General features: G+C 35.2%; 1 protein-coding gene across 2 annotated transcripts in view; it reads left to right on the forward strand.

Moving 5' to 3' along the window:
• Nucleotides 1-14,232, forward strand: part of KLHL4 (kelch like family member 4) — a 101,545-nt gene that overhangs the window by 74,535 nt on the left and 12,778 nt on the right. For both annotated transcript variants that reach the window (XM_021079962.1, XM_021079961.1), the window contains exons 6-8: nt 1,006-1,192; nt 8,974-9,198; nt 12,395-12,557. In XM_021079962.1, coding sequence (XP_020935621.1) covers nt 1,006-1,192; nt 8,974-9,198; nt 12,395-12,557 — 575 coding nt within the window. The remainder of the gene's footprint in view (nt 1-1,005; nt 1,193-8,973; nt 9,199-12,394; nt 12,558-14,232) is intronic.

Here is a 14,232-nt window from a genome sequence, read left to right on the forward strand (position 1 = left end):
TCCTGATGATGGTAGTGAGCAAAAGTGATCTTAAACAAATATTCTAGAAATGAAATAATGAAGAGCATTGTGATAAATGTCTGAAGAATATTTTTTTTTTAAGAAAAAACGTTACATAGCCTAGTTTTCAAACCTATTTGCAGCAGCATATGCATTCCGGAAGTGCCTGGAGTCCCACCAGCCAAGTCAAAATAATGATCCATCAGAGATAACAGGTGGGATGAGAACAGAGTTGAAGTTAACCATTGCCAGGGAATATTAGCACCTCCATTCCAATAACCTGATCTTCTCAATGTGCTATATTGCAGACCTCCAACTCCAAGAAACTGATCTAAATGACCCTTGGAAAGATTCTGAAAAAAAACTCTTACTTTCTCAGTTAATTTCAGGAGGAGTACTTTACCTAGCTTTTATCTCATTAAATTAGGGTCATGTTATCTGCCAGGCAATAATGATAAGAAGGGATTGATTCCATATACTATTGCTGTTGAATTGGCTAGTTACAAATACGTATACTTTACTGGTGTACACACATACATGTATAAATAAAAACCACCTGCTCTGTGCTTTGATTTGACAATAAAGATGCAGCCCCCATGGTGATATTATTTCATTTTAATTGGGCATGTTTGCACCACCTCCCCTAAAACCACCAAAAAGATGGCTGCTTCTCTAGCTACATGCAATAGGGCAGGAGATGCTTGCTTTGTGCATATGCAGCCATTCTCTTTCCTTTCAGCAAAACATTTTATGAGTGATTTTTCACTTTTACTCCTGGAGATTATATGTACATATTCAAAAGAGGAATACTATGTCAAATAAACGTGCATTAATGAATTAGCCACTATTATGAGCCTTAACCATAAAATTTTACTAACTTTAAATATTAAAAATAATACTTATACATTTGAATTAGCTTGTGTTTTCTCCAAAGTTATAGAAATGAAAATGCTATTTCTAATCATTTGTTCTTCACTTAATATACCATGCATCATTACTTTTCAGTTACTAGCAGATCTTGAAAACAGCTCCATGTTTACTGGTGATCTTGAGTGTCAGAAGCTCCTGATGGAAGCTATGAAGTATCATCTCTTACCAGAGAGAAGACCCATGATGCAAAGCCCTCGGACAAAACCTAGAAAATCAACTGTGGGAGCACTTTATGCTGTGGGAGGCATGGATGCTATGAAAGGTAACAGGAAAAAAGTAATCACTTTATAAAGCATCATTCAAAAAAGAAGCTATATGTTCAACATTCTCCAAATTATGAGGATGGTATTAAAACCATATTTAAAGGTGTGCATCTACAGCTAATTTTTACAAATAACATACTTTATGTAATTTTGCAACCTCCTTTTTTTTTTTTTCTTACCTTATGGGATATAACCCTTTCATTAGTGTTTGCTAAACTCTTAATAGGTACTTTTATCTTAGGGCAGTGATTTTATTTTTTATTACTTTTGTTCTATAGGACAGATTTAATTTCTTTTCTTTTTCTTTCTTTTTTTTTTTTGCTATTTCTTGGGCTGTTCCAGCGGCATATGGAGGTTCCCAGCTAGGGGTAGAATCAGCTGTAGCCGCTGGCCCACGCCAGAGCCACAGCAACGCGGGATCCGAGCCACATCTGTAAGCTACACCACAGCTCTCGACAACACCGGATTATTAACCCACTGAGCAAGGGCAGGGACGGAACCCGCAACCTCATGGTTCCTAGTCGGATTCATTAACCACTGAGCCATGATGGGAACTCCTTAATTTCTTTTTTATTAGACTTACAATATTATACTAGTTTTAGATGTATAGCATAGAGATTCAGTATTTTTGCAGATTATATTTCATTATAGGTTATTACAAGATAATTGCTGTAATCCCATGTGCTATATAGTATATCCTTGATGCTTATTTATTTTATTTATAGAAATTTTATCTCTTAATCCCATATCGCTTATTTCTCAGTCTCTCCTTCTCTCTCAAACTTTGGTAATCACAAGTTTGTTTTCTATATCTGTGTGTCTGTTTCTGTTTTGGATACACATTCATTTGTATTATTTTCTAGATTTCACATATAAGTGATATCATACTGTGTTTGTCTTTCTCTGACTTATTTCACTAAGCATAATATTCTCTAGGTCCATCAACATTACTGCAAATGACAGAGTTTCACTCTTTTATGTGGCTAAGTAATTTATATTATATGTATATCACATATTTTTTATCCATTTACTGTTGATGGGCACTTGGCTTGCTTCCATGTCTTGGCTATTATAAATAGTGCTGCTATGAACATTGGGATACATATATATCTTTTATTAGTGTTTTCGTTTTTTCCAGATATATACCCAGGAGTGGAACTGCTGGACCATATGGTAGTTCTATTTTTATTTTCTTAAGGAACCTTCATACTGTTTTCCATAGTGGTTGCATCAATTTACATTCCCAGTAACAGTGTACAAGGGCTCCTTTTTATCCACATCCTCTCCAACACTTGTCATTTGGACATTTTTTGATGACAGTCATTCTGACAGGTGTGAGGTGATATCTAATTGTGGTTTTGATTGCCTTGCTCTAATAATTACCAATGCTGAGCATCTTTCATCTTTTCATGTGCTGGATATCAATCTGTATTTCTTCTTTGGAAAAAAGTCTATTCAAGTCTTCTGCCTATTTTTCGTTTTGGATTGGGTTATATTTTTTATATTGAGTTGTACAAGCTATTTATATATATTTGTATGTTAACCTCTTGTAGGTCACATCATTTGCAAATATCTTCTATTATTCCACAGGTTGTCTTTCCATTTTGTCAGTGGTTTTCTTTGTTGTGCAAAAGATTTTAAGTTCAATTAGGTCCCATTTATTTTTACTTTAATTTATTTTACTTCAGGAGATAAATCCAAAAAATATTGCTATGATTTATGTCAAAGAGTGTTCCGCCTATGTTATTACTAGGAGTTTTATGGTTTCAGGTCTTATATTCATATCTTTAAGCCACTTTGATTTTAGTTCTGTATATGGTGTGAGGGAATATTCTGATATCATTGTTTTACATGTAGCTATCCAGTTTTCCAAGCACCACTTGTTGAAGACCATCTTTTATCAATTGAATATTTTTGCCTCTTTTGTCATAAATTAATTGATCATAGGTGCCAGGTTTATTTCTAGAGTCTCTATTCTGTTCTATGTGTCTGTTGATCTATGTGTCTGTTTTGGTGCCAGCACCATGCTGTTTTGATGACTGTAGCTTTGTAGTATAGTCTGAAGTCTGGGAAGATGATACCTCCAGCTTTGTTCTTTTTTTCTCAAGATTGAATTGGGGCATTTTCTGGTTCTCATGGCAGCAATTTTTAAATTTGAGTATTTTCTTTTCAGCATAAGATCTTTTCAGGGGAAATTTATTTAAAATTTATCATAAGTGGAAGGGACAAGGCCTTCCAAATTTGCCTTTATACAGAAATAGAAGAGTGGCCTCTAACTTCTTGCTGTAAATTTCTTGATAGATGCTCAAAGACCAGTTACAAATAATCTTGAAGTGTTGACAACAAGATAAGCAATTCCGTCCTGGAACGAATTAATAATTTAACATAAGAACTTTATCAGTAGGAATAGGGAAATTTTTCTGAAGCCATCACCTCTACCCTGAACACTTATTAGAATTTATATTTGCTGGAGTTCCCTGGTGGCTCAGTGGATTAAGGATCCAGCATTGTCACTGCTGTGGCTCTAGTTGCTGCTAAGGTATGGGTTCAGTCTCTGGCCCCAGAACTTCAGCATGGCATGGGAATGGCCAAAAAAAAGTACTTATTTTTCTATAACTCTGTCTTTTTACACTTGATTTTTCAGTCCATAGACCATGTTGCCAAAAGGATTGGGCAAAGACTTTGTAATTAAGAATCAATTGTGTAGGATATAAAATCAACCCACTTAAAGTTTGCCAAATCAAAATAGAAATGTCTTGACACCTTGTAGAAAATGACACAAAGGTCAAAGTTCTGTGCCTCTACATCAGTTCCTTTTTTTGGTATATGTAACTGGCAAGACTATATAGGAAGTATGCCAATTAATTGTAAACCTATATAACAAGAGCTTGCGTATGCAATTATTTCCAAAGCAGTCAAGTAACACTGGTTCTTCAGAAAATAACAAATACAATGAGATCTTATAATTAATTTCATGTCTGACAGGTTGATATTTTATTGTATTTTGTTAAATAGAATGAACATTAACATTTTAAAGGCTTCTTATATGATATTTAAATTAAAAGGGTACTAAATAGAAAATGCAAGCATAGCTATCCTTTGTTTCTGACTTTTTTAAAAAAAGGGCCTAACAATGGAAAATTATGTGTTTTACTCTGTGGTTTTTGTATTCGTTTACTATTTTTCTTATTTTTTTCAGGCTTCTATTTTTTAAGTTGATATTACACAAATGAATGTGTTACACAAAATAGTAATAAGTATTTACAACTCCTTATCTTTTTAAAACTCCTTACTTTCTCAAAATGAGTGAAATTTAAGCCTATAATCCCTTGACTCTATTAACACAGTTTGACATGGAAATAAATATGAGACTCTTGAAATACCTAGTGTATGGAAATATAAAAGGCTTCTATGGGAAATTGCAGATACTACAATAATAGTAAAACCTGTTTTTGAGTACCTGATCCTTGATTGGCCTTTTGCAAACATCATGTCTAACTGATGTAATAATGCTACAAGATAGGAGTTCCCATTGTGGTTCTATGGGATTGTTGTCATGGGAGTGATAGGACGAGTTTTGATCCTGGCCAGGCACAGTGGGTTAAGGATTAGGCATTGCCGCAACTGCAGCTTAGATCATGACTGTGGCTCAGATCTGATCCCTGGCCTGGGAACTCCATATGCCATGGGGCAACCAAAAATGAAAAATAATTATAATAATAATGCTACAAGATAGAGTTAGTTTTGCAGATGAGGAAACTAAGGCTCTTAAGGTCAAATAACCAAGCCAAGGAGTAGAAAGGAAATTCTTACCCAAATTTTATGTTCCTTTTTGCTATACTACCACTATTTTAGAAGAAAGAGCAGCAACAACAAAACTGGCCCCTCTCTTTGGAGGTTTTCTTTTTTTCTTTTTTTTTTCTTTTTTATTTTTTTCAACCACATTTTTTTATTATTATTTCCCCACTACAATTTTTTTCCTACTGTACAGCATAGTGACCCAGTTACACATACATGCTTACGTTCTTTTTTCTCTCATTTTCATGCTCTGTCATAAGTGACTAGACATAGTTCTCAATGCTTAACAGCAGGATCTCATTGCTAATCCTCAGGGATCATTTCTAGAGTTTGGGGGTTTTAGAATCTATTGAAAAACCAGGGTGAGAACTTAAGAGCAAAAAAATAAAGAAAAACTACCTAAAGACATTAAAGTATATAAATAATATAAATATAAATAAATTACATTTATTGATTAAATACAAAACAGTATTACATTAAAAATATTAATTTACATTCTTAAACGAAACTATAAAAAGAATTTCTTATACATGCTTTTTTTTACCGTGTGTTGATTCATTTATCTTTTTCTCTTAAGATACTTTTTGAACTTTCACCTTTGATGTTTAGGAAATACAGTACTTCCTCAGTATTTAATTTCCTTTCTGACTCATACGATTGACTTGGAATTAGTTACTAAATATAGATATCACACAAGTGGCTGAGGTTAACTATAACTCCTACTGTGTATTTTAAAAGAATTATCAGAAAGTTGTAAGTATAATCACAGAGTCAAAATTTTTAAATGGTCAGATGATAAACATTGGGCTTTTATGCATACAATATAGTTGGTATCTTTTTCATTTATTAAAAACAATGAATTCTGAGAGACTATATGGAAGGGGACAAATTAAAAGCTAATATAGTGATTTTTAGTTCATTCTTAAAATAGATGGAGGAAATTATTAAATCAGATATATTCATAACTGCAGGAACTATTGTGTTCCAAACAATACTACAAAGTTTGGTTGGTTTTGCTCCCTCTTAAGTAGATCATAAGCGAGGATTGAATAGGAGTTTTAAGATAAAATAATAAACAATATTTACAGTGTTTTAGGGAAGAAGATCAATTTACACAGAAAAATTATGGAGTCCTAAACAGAGAGATTAGTTTAAAAAAATCTAATTTAAGTTTTCTCATCAAATATACAGCTACCATAATAAGGCAGCTAGATGATTTACTTTTTTTTTTTGTCTTTTTGCCATTTTCTTGGGCCACTCCCGTGGCATATGGAGGTTCCCAAGCTAGGGGTCTAATCAGAGCTGTGGCCTCCAGCCAACGCCAGAGCCATCTGCAACCTACACCACAGCTCATGGCAACACCGGATCCTTAACCCACTGAGCAAGGCCAGGGATCCAACCTCCAACCTCATCGTTCCTAGTTGGATTCGTTAACCACTGAGCCATGACGGGAACTCTGAGGATTTACATTTTGATTAGCTGTAGCAATCGTGGAAGTCGGCAAATGGGCTAAAGAAATTCAAGAATTGAAGATACAGAACTATCAGTCATATATGTTCACACGTACGAAGAAGTGATGTGGGGTAAATTTATCTTTTAATTTTTCTCTAATACCTGGGGAAAAATAATTTGGCATGAAGCAAATCTCTACATTTTTTTCAATGTACATTTTCTGTATACAGCTGATTAATGTAGCTTTGTACAATTTTCTGACTAATTACTTCACCATTAATACCTTCATAATCTTAACAATTAGTGCAACCTAGCTTTCATTTTCTAATCTAAATTGGCTTTTTGGTAAATTCCACTAATGAAAAGAGTTCAAAATAAAAAGTTAAAATAGGAAGGAGTGGATAGGAAGACAGATTTGGAAAGATAAAGTAGGAAGATATGAAAACAAAGAAAATTGACTGCTTGACAGAGTGAAAGTAGATGTTTGCTTTGTAGGTATTCCAGTTTTAGTAGTATCATCCAGAGGCATTTATTGTAGAAAAGATACTCCGCTAGGTGTGTTATTTGACCTCCCAGCAATAAACATCATCAATAGAGCAATCACTGATCTATAAATCAGCATTCAGCCAAATCTACCTTTTCAGTGAAAATGCAGGGATTAAAGAGAAATGAGTAAATGAGTAAATGAGTAAATGAGAAATGAGTGCCTGTATCGTCACAAGCTTTTTTGTGAAAATCCAAACCCTTGAGATTTAAATACTTATAGTGCACTAACCAGTAAAAGACTTAAAATAGAGAAAAGTTACACTGTTTCCACTAATCAATATAAATAGGAAAACATTCAGAGCTACCATAGATATAATATACACTCCACTTAAATTTTGACTTGCTGTAACCCCATACTGTAGCCTTATAATTGGCCAGTGAATAGCCTTCAAATGTGAACTGTATTTTCATCATAACTAATGAATTATATTTGCTCCACAAATATCCCAGTAGAGGAACAACTGAAAAGTGATTTTTCTTATTCCTATGGTTGGCTTTGTGCAATTGGGTTGAAAGTCCCTAAATCAGTCACAAACTGTCCTAGGTATACTATATGGATGATTTTTTTTTTTTTGTGGGAATGCATTTAGTAATACTTTCATTTTCCACTTTGGTTATTAGTCAGAAATATTCCTGTTGTGGAGAATCAAGTTTTGCTAAAAAATAACAGCAGCTATTGTTAAAGATTGACTAAAAAAACTTTGCCTACAGAGGTAATAATTTATTATGAACTAGTGACAATTTACTATGGCAGTAGAGACAGTACACTATGATAATAAACTTGGTATTTCAGAAATTGAGTAGAAATGAACTTTTATTAACACATAAAGTAGGTAATACCTCAAAATGACATTCTTAATTATAATAAATAAATCCTACAAATGTAAATCACTATATTCTTAATTATAATTATTTATGTTACCATCATGGAGCATTATGTGAATCAACACCAAAGGCCCATTTTTTTTTTTTGGTCTTTTTAGGGCCACACTTGCAGCATATGGAGGTTCCCAGGCTAGGGGTCAAATTGGAGCTGTAGCTGCTGGCTTACGCCACAGCCACAGCAACACCAGATATGAGCCATGCCTGCGACCTACACCATAGCTCATGGCCACACCGGATCCTTAATGCACTGAGCAAGGCCAGGGATCAAACCTGTGTCCTCATGGATACTAGTCAGATTCATTTCTGCTGAGCCATGACGGGAACTCCCAAAGGCCCATTTAAAAGGAATTTTCATTTCTGTTTCTTTAGTCATTTGCATTATAAATAAACTACACACACATACCCTAAACAGAATAAAATAAAAGGGCATAAATTAATATGTTGAATGGTCATAGGCAATTAAAACTCTAATGGATGAGTAAAAAGTCAGTAATAGATCCCAAGGTAACTTTTTGTTGTAAAATATGGTGTTTGACACTTGCGTTAGTACTATCAGTAGCAATGTTATAGCCAAAGAAGCTATTATAAGAATTAAACCATATATATTAAATAAACTAATTTATTCTGACTCTTTCTTTTGGATTCAGGCATCGTGAAATATTATCCTTGCCTTGTCTCCCAGGTTGGAGAATCATCTGGGCTACTTTAATTTGAGTTGCAGTAATTGACTCTATGCTATAAATTGTAGGTTCATAAACATAATATGAATAATTCCAATTAAAAATTTGATACAGTCAGGAGTTCCTGTTGTGATGCAGTGATTAACGAATCTGACTAGGAACCATAAGGTTGTAGGTTCGATCCCTAGCCTTGCTCAGTGGGTTAAGGATCCGGCATTTCCACGAGCTGTGGCGTAGGTCGCAGATGTGGCTCGGATCCCGTGTTGCTGTGGCTGTGGCGTAGGCTGGCAGCTACAACTCTGATTAGACCCCTAGCCTGGAACTTCCAATGCCACAGGAAGTAGCCCTAGAAAAGGCAAAAGGACAAAAAAAAAAATTATACAGGCAGTTTTCACCACTGTTCAATATTGCTTTAACAGGTACCACTACTATTGAAAAATATGACCTCAGGACCAACAGCTGGCTACACATTGGCACCATGAGTGGCCGTAGGCTTCAGTTTGGAGTTGCAGTTATTGATAATAAGCTCTATGTCGTGGGAGGAAGAGATGGTTTAAAAACTTTGAATACTGTGGAATGTTTTAATCCTGTCGGCAAAATCTGGACAGTGATGCCTCCCATGTCAACACACAGGCACGGCTTAGGTAAGATCTTAATGTAAAATAGTTTCTAAAGAATGTACAATTAGTAGAGCCTTTTAAAAATTAAATTCAGCTGCACATCTTTGGGATTTAGCCAAATCCCTAGTCAAAATGTCTCTGAAATGCTGAAAACCTTAAGTAAATAATAAAAGCTTGTAAAAATTTCCTGTTATTACAGATGACATACTTGTAATCCCACCTCCCTTCTACTGGTATTTTAAAGGGTTCCCACTTCAGAAATGATAAAAACTTTTAGAAGGAATACATTATTGAAAAAATAAAATTACAACTGGGAGTTTTCTTCCCATCTTAATTTAGAGAAAGGAACACTTAGTAATGGAAAGACATTGTGTTTCTAGTGTCCCTCCCATAAGACGCAAATCTATATTTAAGCAAAAGCCTTAGGATGCAGTTCGAAGGTAGGGATATTCAGAAAAACCACCTTGCTTTGGAGCACCTCTAAGTTATACTTAAGCCAGAGGTTCCCAAGAAGTTAAATAAGGAATGGAGACTTCTGGAAGAGTGGTGAAATTTGATCCTCCTGAATGTTTGCCAAGATTCATGTTTCTTCATGCTAGTGTCTGTACATTTCAATACCAGAGAGTTTTTTTTTTTTAAAGAACAATAATTGCCTTGGTTTTTAAGAACTAACTTATATACAGCTGAAGTGTGACACACAGATCCAAGACTAATATGGTTTTCCCCTAAATAGCTGATAAATTGTCTATGTCAAATGATAGAATGTAATTGCTCAGCTCAGAAGAACGAATAAGAGAGATGGAGGACATATTAGTGGAACTTATGGATGCAGAACAGAAAAGAGAAAAAAGATTGAAAACAAATGAAGAGAGTCTCAGAGAACTCTGGGACAACGTTAAACACACCAACATCCTCATTATAGGGGTGCCAGAAGGAGAAGAGAGAGAAAAGGGGACAGAAAAAGTATTCCAAGCGATAATAGCCAAAAACTTCCCTAACATGGGAAAGGAACCACTCACTCAAATCCAGGAAGCACAACAAGTACCATATAATATAAACCCAAGGGGGAATGCCCCGAGACACATATTAGTCAAACTGACCAAAATTAAAGACAGAAACTGTTGAAAGCAGCTGGGGAAAAGAAACAAATGACGTACAAGGGAACCCCGATAAGGTTAGTGGCAGATTTTTCAGCAGAAACTCTGAAGGCCAGAAGGAAGTGGCATGGTATACTTAACGTGATGAAAGGAAAAAACCTCCAACCAAGATTACTTTACCCAGCAAGGCTCTCATTCAGATTTAAAGGAGAAATCAGAAGCTTCATAGTTAGGCAAAAGCAAAGAGAATTCAGCAACACTAAACCAGCTTTACAACAAATACTAAAGGAACTTCTCCAGGACGAAAAGAAAAGGTCACAACTGAAACAAAAATACCACGAATGACAAGGCTCACCAGTAAAGGTATATATACAGTAAAGACACGAAATCATCCACGCACAATTATGCCACCAAAATCAGAAATCGTGAGAAGAGGATGGTACAAATGCAGGACACTGGAGATGTACTTGCAGTTAAGAGACCAACGACTTAAAACAATCTCATATATACATACGCTCTTATATCAAAACTTCAGAATAACTGCAAGCCAAAATCTACAATTGATACACACACAAATAAGAAAAATCAACTCAAATACAACACTAAAGATAGTCATCAAACCAGAAGAGGAGAGAACAATAGAAGAAGGAAAGAAAAAAGAGCAACAAAAGCAAATCCAAAGCAATTAATAAAACGGCAATAAGAACATACATATCAATAATTACCTTAAATGTGAATGGACTAAATGCCCCAACCAAAAGACACAGACTGCCTGAATGGATACAAAAACAAGACCCATATATATGCTGTCTTCAAGAGACCCACTTCACTTCTAGGGACACATACAAATTGAAAGGGAGAGGATGGAAGAAAATATTTCATGCAAATGGGAATCAAAAGAAAGCTGGAGTAGCAATACTCCTATCAGACAGAATAGACTAAAATGAAGAATATTTTAAGGGACAAAGAAGGTCACTACCTAATGATCAAAGGATCAATCCAAGAAGAAGATATAACGATTTTAAATATCTACACACCCAACATAGGTTCACCACCATATGTAAGGCAACTGCTAACAACCTTAAAAGGAGAAATCAATAATAACACAATAATAGTGGGGGACTTTAATACTCCACTTACAGCAATGGACAGATCATCCAGACAGAAAATCAATAAGGAAACGCAGGCCCTGAATGGAGCATTAGACCAGATGGACTTAATAGACATTTATAAGACATTCCATCCAGAGTCAAAAGAATACACATTCTTCTCAAGTGCACATGGGACATTCTCTAAGATTGATCACATCCTGGGCTACACATCAAAACCTTGGTAACTTTAAGAAAACTGAAATCATATTAAGCATCTTTTCAGACCACAATGCTATACGACTGTAACTATTCAGCTCAGTTCTGTCTGTGTGTTTCTTAGGAAACATATTTTACAGAGAAATCAGAGCAAATTTTTAAAATCTAATCAATATTGCTAAAGAGGTAAAAGAGGCAATGAGACTATACCACTAAGAGGTGGATTGAGATGGTGAAAAAAGTAGAGTGAAAAAGCCAATCAAGTGAATTCCCAGAGCAGATGAGAAACACAAAAGGGCTACTCAGTCTGTAATAGAACAAATGTCTAACTAAATCTTACTAAACCTATAAATTTCCTGCCTAGTTATTTCATTGGGAATCTTTTTTATTACTATAATAAAAATCAGAGATTAGAAAAACCTATCAGAGTTAGCCTACAATTCTAAGATTTATCTAAGAATTGGTATCATAGCTCATCAAACCCTTACCTTCAAAAAATGACATTGAAATTTTTCCAGAAATAAAAAAAAGCTTCCCTTTTCTATTAGTCCTGAGAAATGTGTCCCACTACCTTCTTTGACATCAGTGTTAAAATGATACCCTTCCATGATACACTAACCATGCCTGAAATTTTCCTAGGACTAAAAGACCATATTTAATTTCATATCAAGATGGGTAAATTATTCATGTGTATACAAAATCATTTAAGAAAGAAAAACAAAATTGTAAGCAGTCAGTTTCCTGCAAAATAAAACAATAGCCATTATGTGTGGCACACCTAGATGAGCCCTCATGCTATCTATCTTTATCCTTTAGGTGTAGCCACACTTGAAGGACCAATGTATGCTGTTGGTGGCCATGATGGATGGAGTTATCTAAATACTGTAGAAAGATGGGACCCTGAAGGACGTCAGTGGAATTATGTGGCCAGTATGTCAACCCCTAGAAGCACAGTTGGTGTTGTCGCATTAAACAACAAGTGAGTAAAGCCAAATATGCATGCTTTGTGCTCCCTGTTCAGTGGTACAGCACTTCAGTGATGTGATCTACCAATCAATAAGCTTTACCAGTGACCAGGACATCCTAGTTATTGATTGTAAAAGGGCTTTGTTGGAACTCCCCCTTCATTATAATAGAAAATACTTGTCTAAAATGAACATTTAAATATTGTGTAGCCCCTTGTTACTTCAGTGTGGTCCTAGGACCAACAGCATCAGCATTACCTGAGATCTATTTAGAAATGCTGAATCTTAGTGCCACCCTAGACCTCCTGAATCAGAATAAGCATTTTAATAATATCCTCAAGTGATGTGTGCACATTAAATTTGAGAAGCACTTTTATAGACAAACCAGTTCCAATTTCAGCCTCAAGAAGCTATTGTTTTTACATTATAACTTATTACTGACTTATGAAAACTTTGTAATAAACCAAGTCATTTTGCTCTTTACCACTCACTCTTCTGCATGTTCTAGACTTATACCTAGTCCCATCTTTCTGAATCTTCCCCTCTTCCTGATCACTTGCCTATGAGAGAAGCTAATATATTGAAATCTGATGATGTTAGGGGTTACTAAGAGCTTGAATTGGTTTATTTCCAGGTAATTATGTGCTTTCTGAAAAGGGACCTTTGGAGACAATGATCAGTATATAGGAGGGACTTGAATGATGAGAATTTCAGACACCAGGATGGGTCAGTGGCAGGAGACAGCCTTGTGTGTCTGTACTAACTATGCATAAAGCCAATATCTCATCATATAATTGGGCTCCATAGAAATTCAAGCACAGATGATTTCTAGCACCTTGTGTAGGAAGTAGGAAATATCTATTGTTAAGAGGAGACTCAGGAGTTCCCTTCGCAGCTCAGTGGTAATGAATCCGACCATTATCCATGAGGACACAAGTTTGCTCCCTGGCCTTGCTCAGGGGTTAAGGATCTGGCATTGATGTGAGCTGTGGTATAGGTTGCAGATGCATCTTGGATCCTGCATTGCTGTGGCTGTGGCAGAGGCTACAGCTCCGATTTGACCCCTAGCCTGGGAACCTCCATATGCCACAGGTGCCACCCTAAAAAGGCAAAAAAAAAAAAAAAGAGGAGAGAGACTCAGATTTACAGTGTCTTAGAGTTTAAAAGACCCCTAAATGTGATTATCTCTGGCCTAACCTGAGTGATATAAAGTGACTCAGTAACAATCTCCTACCTATTACAAAACAGGTTGAAACCACTGAATTTGACTAATTTAAATTTAGTCTTTCTGACTTGCTATTGTTAACAAATGAGCATGAAGGGCAGTTATAGACAAATAGTTTAATAAATGTTCATCTTCTTTATTAATACAGGATTAAATTTAAATAAGATTAAAAATACTGTGCATCAAAAGAATTGGCATTTTAAAATTTATAGATGAAATACCATTATCAGTATAACTTCCTAGGAAAAAATTTGATTTCTAGGTTTTATCCTATTCCCTTAGTTATTTATTAAATTAATATCTTCTTAATTACAAATGTTTTTAACACTAAATAAAGTAGTTCATAAAAACAACAGGGATTCTGAAGTTCCATTGTGGCTCAGGACTCAACTAGTATCCATGAAGATGGAGGTTCAATACCTGGCCTTGTTCAATGGGTTAAGGATCCAGCATTGCCACAAACT

This window comes from Sus scrofa, chromosome X (assembly GCF_000003025.6).
Source record: "Sus scrofa isolate TJ Tabasco breed Duroc chromosome X, Sscrofa11.1, whole genome shotgun sequence".
In the NCBI taxonomy this organism is placed as follows: Eukaryota; Metazoa; Chordata; class Mammalia; order Artiodactyla; family Suidae; genus Sus; species Sus scrofa.